The sequence below is a fragment of the Chaetodon trifascialis genome, chromosome 18, assembly GCF_039877785.1.
Source record: "Chaetodon trifascialis isolate fChaTrf1 chromosome 18, fChaTrf1.hap1, whole genome shotgun sequence".
NCBI classification, from domain to species: domain Eukaryota; kingdom Metazoa; phylum Chordata; class Actinopteri; order Chaetodontiformes; family Chaetodontidae; genus Chaetodon; species Chaetodon trifascialis.
This window is the reverse complement of record NC_092073.1, coordinates 21,699,870-21,714,725: the sequence shown is the minus strand read 5'-3', so window position 1 is coordinate 21,714,725 and position 14,856 is coordinate 21,699,870. Positions and strand designations below refer to the sequence as shown.

The following is a 14,856-nucleotide window of genomic DNA, read 5'->3' as shown; positions in this document are numbered from 1 at the left end:
GAGAAATACAAATTCATGCTGAGAGTTTATCTTAAAGGACAGTCCAGCTGGTTTTTTAATGGCCGAGTCAAATGCACTTTTTATGCACTTTATACGGTTTGCCTCAGAAGGCTTTACAGTCTGCAGACTCATGCAGCTCTATACTTTCAGTTTTTATTACATTTACTTAAGCTTTAGTATGTATAGTCAAGTCAAGTTAGTTTTATTTATTTAGCCCAATATCATAAATCACAATTTGCCTCCAGGGGCTTTAAAATCTGTGCAGCATGAGACGCTTCAAGCCTCGATTCAGATCAGGAAAAACTCGGCCAAAAAACGGAAGATTTCTCCGAGGACGGACAGACATCAAATAAAAATCACTGTATGTACAAACTGTGTTATTAACGAAAAACAGAAGTTAAAGCTGAGGCAGTAAAATATTTTAGCTGTAGATGAATCGTTTGAGCCAAACTGCTGTAAATCTTCTTGTTTCTGCTCTCAGAATGTGTTAATTTGCTCCTTTTCTCTGAAAAAAACTGAATATGTTCGTGCTCTGAGAACTTAAAATGACCATTTCTCACTATTTTTTGACAATTTAGATAAGTGATAGGCGGAAAATAGTCATTAGTTGCGATCCTGAAAGCCTTTCTCAGCGTTTCGTTTGATTGTTGGGGATCTGGATGGAAACGTGGCCCCGCTGCGAAGTTTAACCACTTATTTTATCTTTATTTGCTCGACTGCGATGCATCAGCAGCGGCTCATTTGCCCGTTTCGCTCTTCACTTTCTGTGAAGCTGAAAGCAATTTCTGAGGTGTGCTCAGCACAAGAGGAGCTGGTGACCTCGTTGACTGCTCAGCGCAGGTCAACAGTGTCCTTTTGCAGCAGCAAACAGAACTTTTGGATCCGCTGGAACATGAAATCTGAAACTTCGGCCGCATGTCAGTTTTCTTAGTTAGCTTTGAAAGTCGTTCACTCTGTTGTGTCTAACAGACACAATGCTGACTACAGCAGCTCGAAATTACATCAGATTACATTCCAGTAGATTCATCTTTACTGTCACTGCACAGAGTAAAAAACACTGCAACAAAATGCAGTTTAGATCAAACCACAAGGAGCAGATCAGGAGCAAAGGCCACTTAGAAACAGTGTAAATAAAGACGAATAAATGTGCAGCATGAACAATAAACCGACGTACGGTGTGTGAGCGCATGCAACCATGCAAACCACACTGATACCGAACCTCTGACAAATCATTTCAATCGTTTATTACAACAAAACTGACCCAAAATGCAGAGTTAAAGCTTCTCAGCTGAGCATGTTTGCTGATTTTGTCAGTTTTATATGTCTTAAACTGAATATCTTTGGGTTTCAGGCTGCTGAGAGACATCGCTGTGGACCTTTTTCCACTTTTTTCCACTACATTTTCGGCTAAATGTTGAAGCAATTCAAGAAAATCCTCAGTAGATGAACTGATAGTGAAGGGAAATCACAGCTCTCATGCTCCTCTTTAAAACAACACAACCGTCATAAAATCAGCCTGACATAAAGCTAATGAACTGCTTCCCCAGGTGGACTGCTTATACCTAAAGATCACTGTGCACCTGAAATATTTCTAAAAATAAGCCCGTCTGCATCAGCTGTATTGACTTAATGATATTTCTTTCCCTTTTTTTTCAGAGCTACGCATCTGCAGGCCAGAGAATTAAACCACTAAGATCATTTTATTACTGAAAGGTCAGTGCTCTCGCTCAGTATGCGCAGTGGCACGGAGCTCAGCGGCCACCCAGGAGCACATTTTGGTGTCTTCTGTTCTCATGATTTAACCAGTAAGGGGAGCAAAGGGCCAATCTACCAAAACCACAGCGCCCTCCTTTAATTTTCCAAGTGTAGCATTCGCCTCCAAATGCATTCGCCTTCATTTATCTCCTTTGGAATTAAGACGCCGTTAATGTTCAGCCTTTCAAGTGCGGCGCGGTCGCTCACTTCCTGCGCGCCGACGCGTCAGATCTCGGGCTTGGAGTCAGGACAGAGACTGAGTGAAGCGGTAATTGGCAGCATATTCAAAAGGTGTGCTCCATCTCCCATCAGAGCGGGTCTTAAATCCCGTCTGCTGCAACACGTTTGAAGCAGGTGGGGGTGGAGTGGGGGGGGGGGCGAGTGGAAGATGAAAAAAAGCCATTTCACCCTAAATAAACTGCTTTGATAAACTTCATCACTTTCAGTGCGAGTGGATGATTCACGACATATCAAACAATAATGAAGAAGAAGAACCTGCTCCGAAGGCCCTCCTTCCTCCACAATGCAAATCCTTTTTCCTGACGACGTTGAACGCACCTCACAGGCGGCGGCGCGCTCCCGAGCGAGCGCCCGTCGTACGGCCGCCTCGTAGCATCGCCGTCTACCTTTGCTACCGCTTAACGACGACAAAACATGCACACGGAGGAGGAGAGGAGAAACAAATCCTGCTTATAATGTGATGTCCAGGCATGTCTTTGTGTAAGAGGGGATGTCAGCTTACATACCACATGTGGGATAAACCATATTACTGTTAATCCCTCCGCTAATCTGCAAATGGCTTTTTTTTTTGTCGTTTCCCTTTTGTTTAAGCAAAAAAGACACGAGCGGGATGTGTTCCAGAGCGCACATTAATGATTAAAACTAGCAAGCGGCTAGATTTTTAGGGGGTTGGTGATTCGCCGCTCTCTCCACCATAAATCCCCCCCCCCTCGCCCGCCAGCCCGCGAGAGGAGGCAGGCGTAGTTTTTGGTAAAAGTCGCAGCATTCCTGGAGTTATTTTGTGATAGATTGTTTTAATTTCCCTCCCTGCGAACGCTCAGCTTGCCTGTATTCCTGCTTCAGTTAGTGATTTGTCACGTTTCCCGGAAGCAAGCGTGTTGCGTTCAGGTGTGGGTCCACGTACGTAGGTGGAGACTGTAATGGCATTAGCGCTGTTGAGAGGGAGGATAAGAGCTTCTCCCGCTGAAGAAGGAGCAACATCCTTCATGGCTGCAGTGCATGCTGGTCCACTGAGGCTGCACTGGGTGAGGAGAAGCAATGATATTTGCCTTTTCTAGGATGGACTTTCCCTCGTATGAGCGCTAAACTTTGGCACGAAACCACGTGTGGACAAAGCAGCCAACGTCTTCTCACTCTGAAGGACAAAACACTAAGACACGATGTTCACTTTTCATGTTTTAGACACATTTCGACTTTCAGATGTCACTGCTGCCGAGCAGGAAACATCTGCCCCAACTCTCATTTTCTGAATGAGACTTTAGGATGAATGAGATGAGCTTGATTCCAGTGAAAATCAATTCGTTTTAAGCCCTGCTTGTTTCTTCAAGATACAGGCAATTATTTCTGGAAGGTCCATGAAAAAGACTGGTTTCTATTGGTTAAATTATTATTAGTGAAGTGGCACATTTTTCCACTTCTTTTAAGAAAACAAGATTTTTAGGATTTCCTTGCAGTGTGCTCCTCTGTGAGACGGCCCAAAGTCCCAGTTTTCATGAACATAGCGTCATGCTGTGGCTTTTAAAAAGTGCAGCGTGAAACTTTCTCACTGTGCTGCTTTTTGGTTCTCAATCACTGACAGAACCCATTGATAGGAGGTTTTTTGTCAAGGCTTGAAATAAAAAGCACCAAAAAGGACGAAAGTCCTGCCTGCACGGCGAATATTTCCGTGTGGATTTTGCACGTAAGGCGTCACTGACCGGTCTCGGGGTCCACGGAGAAGTACGGCTGGCCCTCCAGGATGCTGTACACCACCCTGGCGCTGTTCCCGTACGTGGCGTCGTCTGCGTCCGTGGCCGTCACCTGAATTACCGAGGTGCCTGAGGGAGGAAGATTCGTGACAAAGATTTAGATCAACTCTTCAATACTGCTGAAAATTGCCTGCTGGATAATTGGTTAAGCTGATGCACCTTCTGATGAGGTGTCGGGTCCTCTTCTAATCACGCTCGTGCAGAATGTGACTGATCATTTCTGTCCCTTTGCATTACCCAAACCGATCTTTATTCCTCGGCCACTTTACCCTTATATGTGATTGATTTTCGCGGGTAATCAATAAGTCCTAATGTATTTTTCTAAGTATATCTCTCTAAGCATACAAGCAGCACCGATAGCGGCTCTTTGCAAACCCCAAGAAGCCTATTAGTGTATCCACAGATCTGGAGTGTCTAAGAAGCCAAATATCTGATAGCAGGCGAACAACTGTGATCCATTTTCTCTTCCAGAGAGGCTGAAGCCCTATTTCAGTAGAACAAAGGGAAACGGTTAGCCAAGTGCTACCTCCCAAATGGCGCCTTGCGGGGCCAAGTGTTGCCTCATTACATGCAGAAGAAAATTAATTGAGTAGAAATATTTAATGGCAAAGTGGTATAAATATAGAATTGTGCGATACAATGGGATAACGACCTCATGAAACTTCTCTAATTCGGTGTCAGTTATGATCTGCAAGGGCTGAGAGGAGAGTTTCCCTCCTTTAAAATCGATGTGATCTGTATGGATGAAGGATGTTGCGGGAAAGAAGAATCGGGGGACCAAAAAGCAGAGCGAGAGAAAGACCACGGCTGTCTGATTTGGTGTAAGTGACAGTTCGGGAAGATTCCTGAGCGAGTTCACCGAACCTTGATCGCTAATACCTTTAACTAGGGAATTAGACTCAAAGAGGCTTTTCTGACATGGCAGCTTTTAGAAAAATATCACTGATCCACATCAGCCATCTCATCGCCGACTTTAAGCTTTTCAGAGAAGAATTTTCTGACAAACAAGTCAGGAATAATCACAGTTTTTGTGCAGGGGGAGTAAATTACCCCGACTGTAATCACTCAGTTGTCAAAGAAGGGGCGCATCAAAGTCGTCCCCGCCCGAGAGTCCGAGAGACGAATGTCAGAGCCGCGAGACTATAATGAAACTCAAAGTGTATGTCACATTTAAAGGGCCAGCGTCTCGACGCAGTCACTCGTGAACACATGCTCTGCCAAGCGGTGACATCACACCTCGGTTGTTGCCATGGGCACCCGCGCTGGCCTTAGATAAGTGCCGGCCACTCTCCCGGGGTTGCTGAACCAAGTGACAACCCTGTCACATGTCTGGGCTGCGAGGCCGCTGTCCCTCGGTCCCGGATGCTCGGCGGCGGCAGAACACAGAGTTCGCTCCATGTTTTGTATTGATCAGCAGCCTTTTTGCATCGTTTATCTATATTCATGAGGCCTGCGTGTACTTTTAGACTCGGAGCTGGAGCCAAGGCGCTCGCTGAATTAAAGTTTGATTCGGTGCAGAGTGACAAGAAGAAATGATAATAGGAAAACAGCGAACGGTGCTCAGAAACTGGCACTGCAGAGAGGCAACCCGCAATTATTCACTGTGATGACACAGCTGACAATGCTGGTAATTAAATTAAATACTGTTTTAATAAGATACAATACTGTATTTAAAAGATTATCTGCACCAGTGCTGTCCCTTGTTTATTCTCCGGTCATAAAACAACTCAGAGTCTCTCAATTAATTAGTCGGGCCCTCTTTGTTGAGTCTGCATCATTATTATGATTGATAAAGTCCCATTGATCCAGTAAGACTGGCGTTTCAGTGCGTCTCTATCTGTTTTGAATCATAAGCCTTTTAATCCAGGCCCTCTCACACACACAACACACACCTTAATTTGTGTAAACACTCAATTATTGTCTGTTTCAGGATCAATAAATATGGTTTCACACACTAAACACAATCTTCTCTGCCTGCGAGTATTATTTCTTTATTTTTGTGTTCTTTATTTATTTGCTGATCTGTTTTTTTTCTTATCTTTATATTATTGGGCTGGGGGGGGGGCGGTGCGGCACCAGGGGTCCAGTCAGTCACAATGTTGGGATTAATTCAACAGCGCTTAAAAAAGCTTAATGTTTTGCAAGCTTTGTTTTTAATATCTCGCTGTGGATTCAACAAAAACTGAAGAGTAAAAATATAAATTTAAAGTTGGTGTCCTCAGTTAATTCAACCACGTGGGGGAAGCTGCAGCCGGGCTGGTTGACCATAACAAATATGGATCTGGATTCAAGTCTTCAACACGAAGAGCTATGAGGAATATTTACAGCCGAACTTACCGATGTCAGACATTTCAGGGACTCGGGCCATGTACAGGTCCTTGGTGAATCGAGGCTCGTTGTCGTTGATGTCGTGGATCTTGATGATGAACTCGGACTGGCCCTCCAGCGCCTCGTTGGTGAAGCGGTTGACGGCTTTGGCGTGGAGGATGTAGTAGGCCTTCTCCTCCCTGTCCAGCCTCTTGGTGGCGTGGATGTCCCCCGACTTCTCGTCTATCTTGAAGAGGGTCCCCGCGCCCTCCCCCGTGAGGACGTACCTCACGCTTCCGTCTCCTCGATCCGAGTCTGAGTGAAGCTGCGACAGAGCAAAACATGCAATAATGTGGATCCCTGCGGCACCAAAACAACAATTTCAAGCAACAGTTTGCAGCATTTGCATTAATAAATTTCCACTTTGTCGCTCTCTATTGCTAATTGTTATAGCACAGCACTGATTCAAACCCCGGCTTATGAAAGCTTTCACATTTGCTTAATTTGCTCTTATGAACACCATGTGTCGGCTCGCTCTTCGCAGGGAAATATCTCCTGGTTAGCATGAGCAGAAATAGCCGCCGTCAACACAAACTTCATCTGCATAAAGTCCAAAAAAAGAGCAACATCACAGCGTCGGCTGCACGGTGTGATTGACAGGTGATCTCTGAGAAAAAAAACATGGAAGCGAGGAGCACTTTGCACCAAAGACGTCGACGACATCAGATTTCAAAGGAGAATCACAGTTTTCCGCTTAAGTCTTTCACATATCAGCGGTCTGACCGTCCTGGGCCTTGGCAAAGAAAAACTGACAGCTTTGATGAGTGCGTTTATTTAGCAGATTCATAGCATCTTTAGTAAACTGTCAGTGCGTTACGACGGTGCACGCTCGTCGCTTCACCTCGTCCCTCTGAAACTCGCATCCTGCCAGGTAAGAAGACACAGCCGGAGGTTGAGAGCGCCGTGCTTCCTGCATCGTTACGTACAGGTCGTCGTCGTGCTTTGTACTGCGGTGGCATTGTCACGCCGCTGTGAAACAGAATACCAGCGGGTCGAAGTCTGTGAAGCATCAGCACGGGTGCGCGCCCGTCCGCCGCCTGCCAATCCCTGATGGATCAGCAACACGACCGACATGCCAGAGGACCACCAGAGTCCACTTGTCTGTGGAGCTTCTCATTATTATTTGCTCGCTCCCTCTCTATGTCCTGTTTAATTTTTTTCTGCATGAACAGCAGCTTAGCATGCGCTGACATTTTAATTCCACCACCAAATCCCCCCAACATATTTATCTCAGAGAACTCATCAAAAGCTTGTCCAGTCGTTCCCCTCCCACTGCTTCCCTGCCTACTTCCCTTTCGCCTCTTTAATAACCAAGGACATGGTAATAATTGCAGGGGGAGGTAAAGGGCAAAAGGAGGGCGCATTTTAGCAAAGCACAAACCGAGGCAACTCCATCTAAGTGTTTACCCCCGTGTGTGGCGGCGGGACGTAATTCTGAGGTCTGCTATGGACACCTTGTTAACTCAAGTGAGCCGGCGTGTTTGATTTTGACAGTCTGAATGCATATTTTCCTTTGAGCGCGAGTTGCTGTTGTGTCTACAAGCGCTCTTGGCTCCGCCGGTGGACAGACTGAGGGGGGATATTGTGCGTTGCAGCTGGGTCACGTGGGAGCACATTGCAAAGTCTCCCTTCTCATCATATATTAAAAAGCTTTTCATCCCAGGTGCTCGGAAGCTTTACTAATTCATGCTGTTTTATCAGGGCAAAGCTGGCACATGTGAGGCGAGCAGCTTTGTGGATTAGCATCTTTAACACTATTTTGTTCGCCTGCTTGAATGCTGGTAAAAATGACTGTTTTCATTCCTTTCTCTGTCTGCCTACCCGAGCCAGTCGAGTGTGTTGCAGAATTTTAGCATCTTTGGATTAGGATCTCGAACGGAGCCCCGTTTCATTAACCCGCTTGAATTCTGGTCAAAACAACGCTTTTTTTTTTGTCTTTTTTTATTCTCTCAGCCTAACCAAGCCAGAAGAACATCCTGCAGAATTTTATTTGTTTGCTGTTCTGCTTTACAGTATGTTCTTCCAAACAGAGACTCAGTTGGCTGAAAACAATCCACTTCAACATTATTATCTTTCTCCCGCTGTTATAGCTGCAATGTCCTTTTCTATGATTGTCTATCAAGCTGCCTATCTCTGCCGGCACGACAATTCAGTTAATAACCGTTGAGTCCTCTCCGGCTGAGATGTGAGATAGACAGTGTGACATATGCTGTGTCGACTGTCATTTCTATGGAAACAGAGAGATCTTGTGGTTTTCAAGAGTTCCCCCTCGTTCCCCTGAAGGATATTACAAGGCAGCTCAGAGTATCGAACTCCAGTGCCTGCTGCAGTGACCCTGTCCCTCCCAGTTGCCCACCTTGCTGGTGAGCAGAATTTACTGCTGCCCTTCTACTCAAATTAAGAGGGGGGAAAAAAAACCTCTCCCGGAAATCAATGTGGCAGCCCAACGTGCATTCACAATGGCCTTTTGATCAATTTATATCGAAAATACAATTAAACTGTCACAGGGAGAGAAAAGAAAGCCACATGTGCAGTCAGTATGGTCACCAAGAAGCTCTGGCACATCAATAGCTAGCCTTTTCTCCTCTGCCCTCCTACGGTACCAAATCGTAAAAAAGGCAGAGAGCATGACGCTATGTCCATTAACACCGGGGCTTCTGGGACAGTGCAAAAACCCCCTCCATTTTTTAAGTCATTCTCCATAATAGAGGCCCAAAATCCTGATTTTCTTAAAGGACCAGCGTGTCAGACTTAGTGGCATCTATCACTGAGGCTGCAGACTGCAACCAAGCAAAGAAACCTGAACTTTCCAAGGCTGCAGACGGCAGCAAAATTTACAAAAAATGCAAATGTGTTTGGTTTGTCCTTTCTGAGCTACTGCAGAAACACGACAGCTCGTTCCATGCTAGCAAAAACGCTGTGATTTCTATTTTCTTAAGCACTAATGACATTATTAAGCTCATTATTTCCAATAGAACCCTCTAAATCCTACACGCTGGAGCTTTAAAGGAACAGTTTGACATTTCAGGAAATATGTTTATGTTTTCCTGTCCAGTTCATATAAGGCTGCAGCCAGCAGGTGTTAGCTTAGCTTAGCATAAGGTTGTTGTTTTTGCTGTTTACGAAGGGATAAACCAAATGAGACATAACATGGTAATTCATGAGCTTCAGAGGTTAGCGGATGTTGTGATCTAGGCTAACCAATTCCTCTCTTTTAGCTAACCTAAGCTAACCAGCAGCCGCTGATAGCTTCATTTTTACCGTACAGATATGAGAGCGGAATAAAAACATCTCATTTAGCTCTCAACATGAAAGCAAATGAGCATATTTCCCAAAATATTAAACCATTCCTCCTTGAAAACAAGCGAAACAGCCTGCCATCGGAGTGGCAAATTATTTCAAAGTGTTTGCATCAGAAAGTGACTCAATAATTTTCTAAAAATGAGCGTCTGTATGTTGAGTGAAAAGAAGAACAAGTTGCTGCACTCAAATCAAGAGAAATGAAAGTTGATTTCAGAGAATACTTGAAACAAGTTGATTTGCATTGGAAACAGGTTGAAATAATCTCACTCGCTTTAAGAAAATAAATCTTCAAGGACTCAATTACAGACAAAAATGAGCAGAGAAAATGCCTTTGCAGCGAATCAGCTGTGAAACAAACTATTATGCATTTACTTTAAGCATTATATCATCAATGACGTGCTATATATTTCACTGCTTCCACTCAATTAGCCATCTCTTCTCAGTGATACCATAATATTTCCAATGGCTGGCATTTTTTCACAGTAGACGATATTTATTTCTATTCCTACGTGCTTCATCTTGCAGTTTGAAGTGGGCTGAGAAGTGAAGTGGTACTCATCAGACATCTGTGCGTGAGAACTTAGAAGCGAGCCGTCTTTGTTTGTGAAATTAATCAGCTTCAAGTGCAGCAAATGTTAGTGCAGACTCGATCTGGACGCCATTTGTGCTTCACTCAAGTTAGGCCAAAAAGATGGCACTGGAAACGGGCTGCTTAGGGCAATTAGCCAGTTAGCCTTTAAGGCCTTGTGTCCTGGCCTGTCGAGAACTGGCTGCCTTCTCTGTAGCCAGATGGTAGCCTCAGACTGTGCACAAAAATAGCCTATCAAATGTCTATTGATGTGTAAACTTCATGTATGCGGTCAGAGCTGCAGAGTCTTTAAGGTGAAATGTCAGCTAACATATATTTTTCTCTGTTATCTCTTTGTTTTGTGTGCATAGTTTCCAGCATGTTATATTTTAATTACATGCAGCTCTTAACCGTTCGTGTTCACTGTGCTGCGGGGCTGCAGCTTCTGCAGAGGACACCGAGGTCATGTCCTCAGTGGTGTTTCTGGGAATTTGGGGGATTTTAACAACAGAAATAGTTGTTTATATTGTACAATTGCGCACAAACTGTACATGCTGATGTTTTAAGGCTAATTCTGATATTCATTTTAGACTTACTGCCTCTAAACTTGACATTCTTACACTGCCGTTTTTAATAAAAATCAACTGGTTTCAAGTATTTTCTAAAAGCAGGTTTATTTTTTCTCAACTCCAGGGCAACGACCTGCATTATCCTCTCTGTTTTTTTTAAATACAGACAAGAAATTTGGGGAAAATTCTTGAGAAAAGTTGATTTCTGCAGCGAAGAGGAAGAAATATTGGCCATGCATTGGAAGATTTTTGCTCAATTTGGAAATAAATGACTGAATAACACTGAGATTTTTGATAATGATAACATTTTCCAGAAAATATAGTTCAATAACAATTATACAAGTTAACAAATAGGAAAGAATTTCTAATAATCAAAGTTTTTTTGGTTGAAAAGATGAATTTGGGCTCCTGACCTCATCTAAAATCCTGGCTACAGCCCCACTGCGCTGTCACATCTGCTTGCCCCTCATTTGAATAAAACTTGGCCGCGACTTGATTGCAAAGAAAAGGAATGTTTGATGATAACAAATCAATTAACCCCCCCCCCGACAAACCGACGGGTGTTAGACACAGTAGTAGGCAGGTGATAGCACAGAAACAATTGCAGGTGCTGTGGTAATGTTGGCGTATCTCGCTCAGACATCGCTTCGCCCCTGTGATGTTGTCAGACAGATGTTTGCCGGGCCTCGTCGCTGCATGACCTCATCGCACCCCTTCCACCGCTGCGAAAGGAGAGGAGCGTAATTGAAGTCGCCCCCCTCCCTCCCCGCGCACAAGCGGGAACTTATCGCCTAATCAACAAACACTGCCAATGTGTGCTCCAGGTCGCCGCTGGAGACCGCGGGGGTTGCCAGGGCGCGGGTACAGCCGGGCCTGCGCCATATTGCAAACTCCTTGCCTCCTTGCCAAGGTGAGCAGCTGGTAATGGGGGAGCATGAGCAGGGACCGAAAATCTACCCCCCGCGAACAAACACACAAATCCCTGCACCTTTCCACTCTGCTGCCACAAGACGCTCGAGTCCTTCCCCCAGGTCGCCTCAACCGCTGAGTCACACAGGACTGGGAAGCGCATTATGTCTGTGCTCATTCGCCTTCTCTTCTCTGCTCTGGTTTCCAGCCTGGGAGCCAGCGTCGCAGGCATGTGTGTTAGCATGCACGCGATGGTGTGTTTGTTCACATACAGAGAACATTGCTTACTTGCTAAGGACTGTGTTGAAGAGTCTACCCACCAGGCCCAGAACTACTGGGGCCTATCAGGGGCTGTAAATACTTTATGAGATATGATAGTACAGCACAAACACTCCTAAACCACAGGCCATTAACCATTTTCAGTGGATATGTGCCCTTTGGTAAAGTAAGAAATAATGAAATAAACAAACATTCTCTTCCCCCAGTGACAGCCCGGGCCCTCTGAGGCCTGTATGCAGCTCGCCTGCTAATGAGAGGCAGTGTGCAATTCCCTTCCTGCAGGAAAAAAAAAAAATCATTGGCCAATACAGCAAGATTAGCAAGATTAGCAGCCAACCAGCTCCCCAACAAGACACTGCCAGAGTCTGCTTCCCCCCCTCATCTCGATCGCCTCTGTTAATTCCTTCCTGTTCCAACTGCTTTTGTCACGCTTGTTCAGGAAAGATTAAAGTTTCATTTGTTAGCGTTTCATAACTCGACAAAGCCGTCGTAAAAAAGAGCAAAAAAAGAAAAAAAAAAAATCAACCGGGGGGAGATTGAGCTTACCAAATAACTGGAGACGGGATGTTGTAATTCAAGTGCAGTTTCATCATTCTATCTTTTACTGTGTGTCAAGAGCTGCTCCCTTGTTTATAATAACCTGCCATTGTGTTATTTCCAATTCATTTTTTTCACCGCGAACAAAAGTGGTTTTGTTCCGCGCCGTGTTCTCCAGTAGCTATGATGTCACTTGCAATGACAAAAGCCTTCCCGCTTGTGTTTCTCGGAGTTTTTCCTTCCTCCAGACCCTCTGCGCTGTGAGAACATGGCCTCCACCTGAGGATACAGATGGCTGTTCTCGACGTCGAGCCATTTGTTCAACTCAAAAGCCATTCATTCCTTTCAGGAGCTCATTCATCTGTTGCACTTTATCTAGCAATTAACAAACAGTAATTGCAATCAGATAAGATCTACATGCTGCAATCCTATGTGACAACTGGCTAGTGAGCCGGCAATGAGGAAGAGCGCTCAGCTGCATGTGCTTGTGGGAAACAACAAGCGCCCACAGTCATGATTAAGTGTGGTGCTCGAAGGTTGATCCCTTAATGGCGTCTTCAGGAGACGGGCTCTTAGGCCGCAGCCTTTGGCTCTCTAAGTATACACCACACTCAGATAATCCATTCTTCTTCTGCTATTAGTCCTTTTACGAGCTAAAAGGACGAGTGGCACATCAATCACCACCCTCTGAAGACAAAGTGGTTTGATCACGCTCACTTCTGATCGTCATCCGCTCTGTTTTTTGTTGTCCTTTTCAACTTTTTTAGCTCTTTCTCCTGTTTGCTTGCCTCATGCCACAGACAGCGTTGTAATCCTTTTAGACCGGGGCTGAAAGTCAACCCGCATTCGGGGAGGACGTATGTTGCAGAATCTCATTTGGTTGGATGACTCTATCCTCCGTGGACACACGATAGGAATGCAAAGCACTAGCCCCATTCAACTCCTCGCACAAAACAGCCTTTCTTCCCCCTCAGTCGTCCTGACCTTGCAACGATGCTTCACAATCTCCTCAATTACAGTAGGTTGGAAGAGGAGACTGATATCTTGACTTCCACTCCGCTGCATGTAAAGCAAGCATTATTTGGCCCGTCTTCTTGTACATCCCCCAATGTTATCTAGGTCGACACTGTGTTTTCATTTTGTTGAACAAATAATACCTTCGGAGGAAGTCATATTTTACTGTAGGGCGAGACAGCTGCTTTAGGATGGCTTGATGTGAGTGGAATGGACGTGGCGCAGGCAGCCACGGAGCTGACAGTAAGCACAAAATATATTGGACAGCCAACAGCAAACAAAGCCCGAGGACGGACGGATGGAAGTCCGATACATGAGCATTAGCCGATCAGAGTATCATGTCACGTCCGCTATCTCGTGATGGGATGATTCCCGTATTCTCAGAGACAGAATGATGCATTCGTACACAGGACGTGTCTTATTCTGAAGCATCTCATTACGAGCAGATCTTTTCCTTTGAGTGCAGAGATTAATAGAGGATAATTACGGTATCGAGAAATCCATTATGCCACGGAGAAAATCACTGCAGGTGGTTTGAATTTTTACCCTTTTAGAGCCATTTTAGAAACTAAACTTTCCAAAAACATGTGACTTTTAATATGCAAATGAAGCAATATCTGGTGGAGTTTGCATTCATTTGGATTGATGGACGGGGAGGACGCTGTCTTTATAAATATGTATTAACCAGACAGCACCTAATGAGCGAACGCACAAACTGAAATAGCAACTTTTCAAATGTCGGCGTGTAAAAAGTTCAGATTGTGTCGTGTAGACGGCGGTGTGGTGGAATCCCAGCAGAATAAACAGAGTGGACAGAAAGATGGAAGCCGTGGATTTGATGCACTGACAGTGTTTTATGTTTAAAGTTTTAATATGTTGCTTTGTTTTTCTGTCTTCACTTCTTAAAGATCACTTATCAGCTCAACAGCGTAGCCAGAATCTCTCTTTTCTCTCGTTTTAGCTGCACCTCCTTTACTCATTCTCAACAAACTGCTGTCACAGTGAAAGCGTTTAAATCCTGATGAAATTTCAGACGGGCTCACGTCTCTTGAGAGAGCCGAGCTGAAAGTCACAGTTAATTTACGGTTCGGTTTACGGAATATAAATAGAAACATTTCTACTCGCGCAAAGTTAGTTAAAGGAGATACAAATTAAAATACAAATTGAATCCTGCTGCCAAAAGGGAAGACACTATTCTAAACAGATTAGTTTGTGTTGGTAATTTACATCAAATATTATTGGATAATTTCCAAACATAGACAAGTCCTAACAAACGTGAACTCGCTCGTCAGGTCTTGTTTCGTGAAAAAGTGAGAAGTGATGATGAGCCTGAGAGAAAACTGACTAATTAATCGCCATCAAAGCAAAAACATATCACTTTCTACGTCTGTGTGTGATGTAAGGTGAGTATTTTCTGGATACCAGTCTCATTATGATGCCAAAGTTTTGGTACAAATACCAAAACAATACTTTTTTCATTACCTTTCTTTGGGCAATTCAAGCATTTGAGAAATATGAGTATTTTTATAAGCAAGTTCTCAAAAAGTGCTGTCTGAAGCAGCTCTGC

The 14,856-nt window shown here is 44.4% G+C and overlaps 1 protein-coding gene across 1 annotated transcript in view; it reads right to left on the bottom strand.

The window, feature by feature from the left end:
- Positions 1-14,856, bottom strand: part of LOC139346990 (cadherin-6-like) — a 54,613-nt gene that overhangs the window by 19,113 nt on the left and 20,644 nt on the right. The window contains exons 3-4 of the mRNA XM_070986406.1: positions 6,081-6,375; positions 3,693-3,812 (exon numbers count right to left, since the gene is read on the bottom strand). Of these exons, the coding sequence (XP_070842507.1) occupies positions 3,693-3,812; positions 6,081-6,375 (415 nt within the window). The remainder of the gene's footprint in view (positions 1-3,692; positions 3,813-6,080; positions 6,376-14,856) is intronic.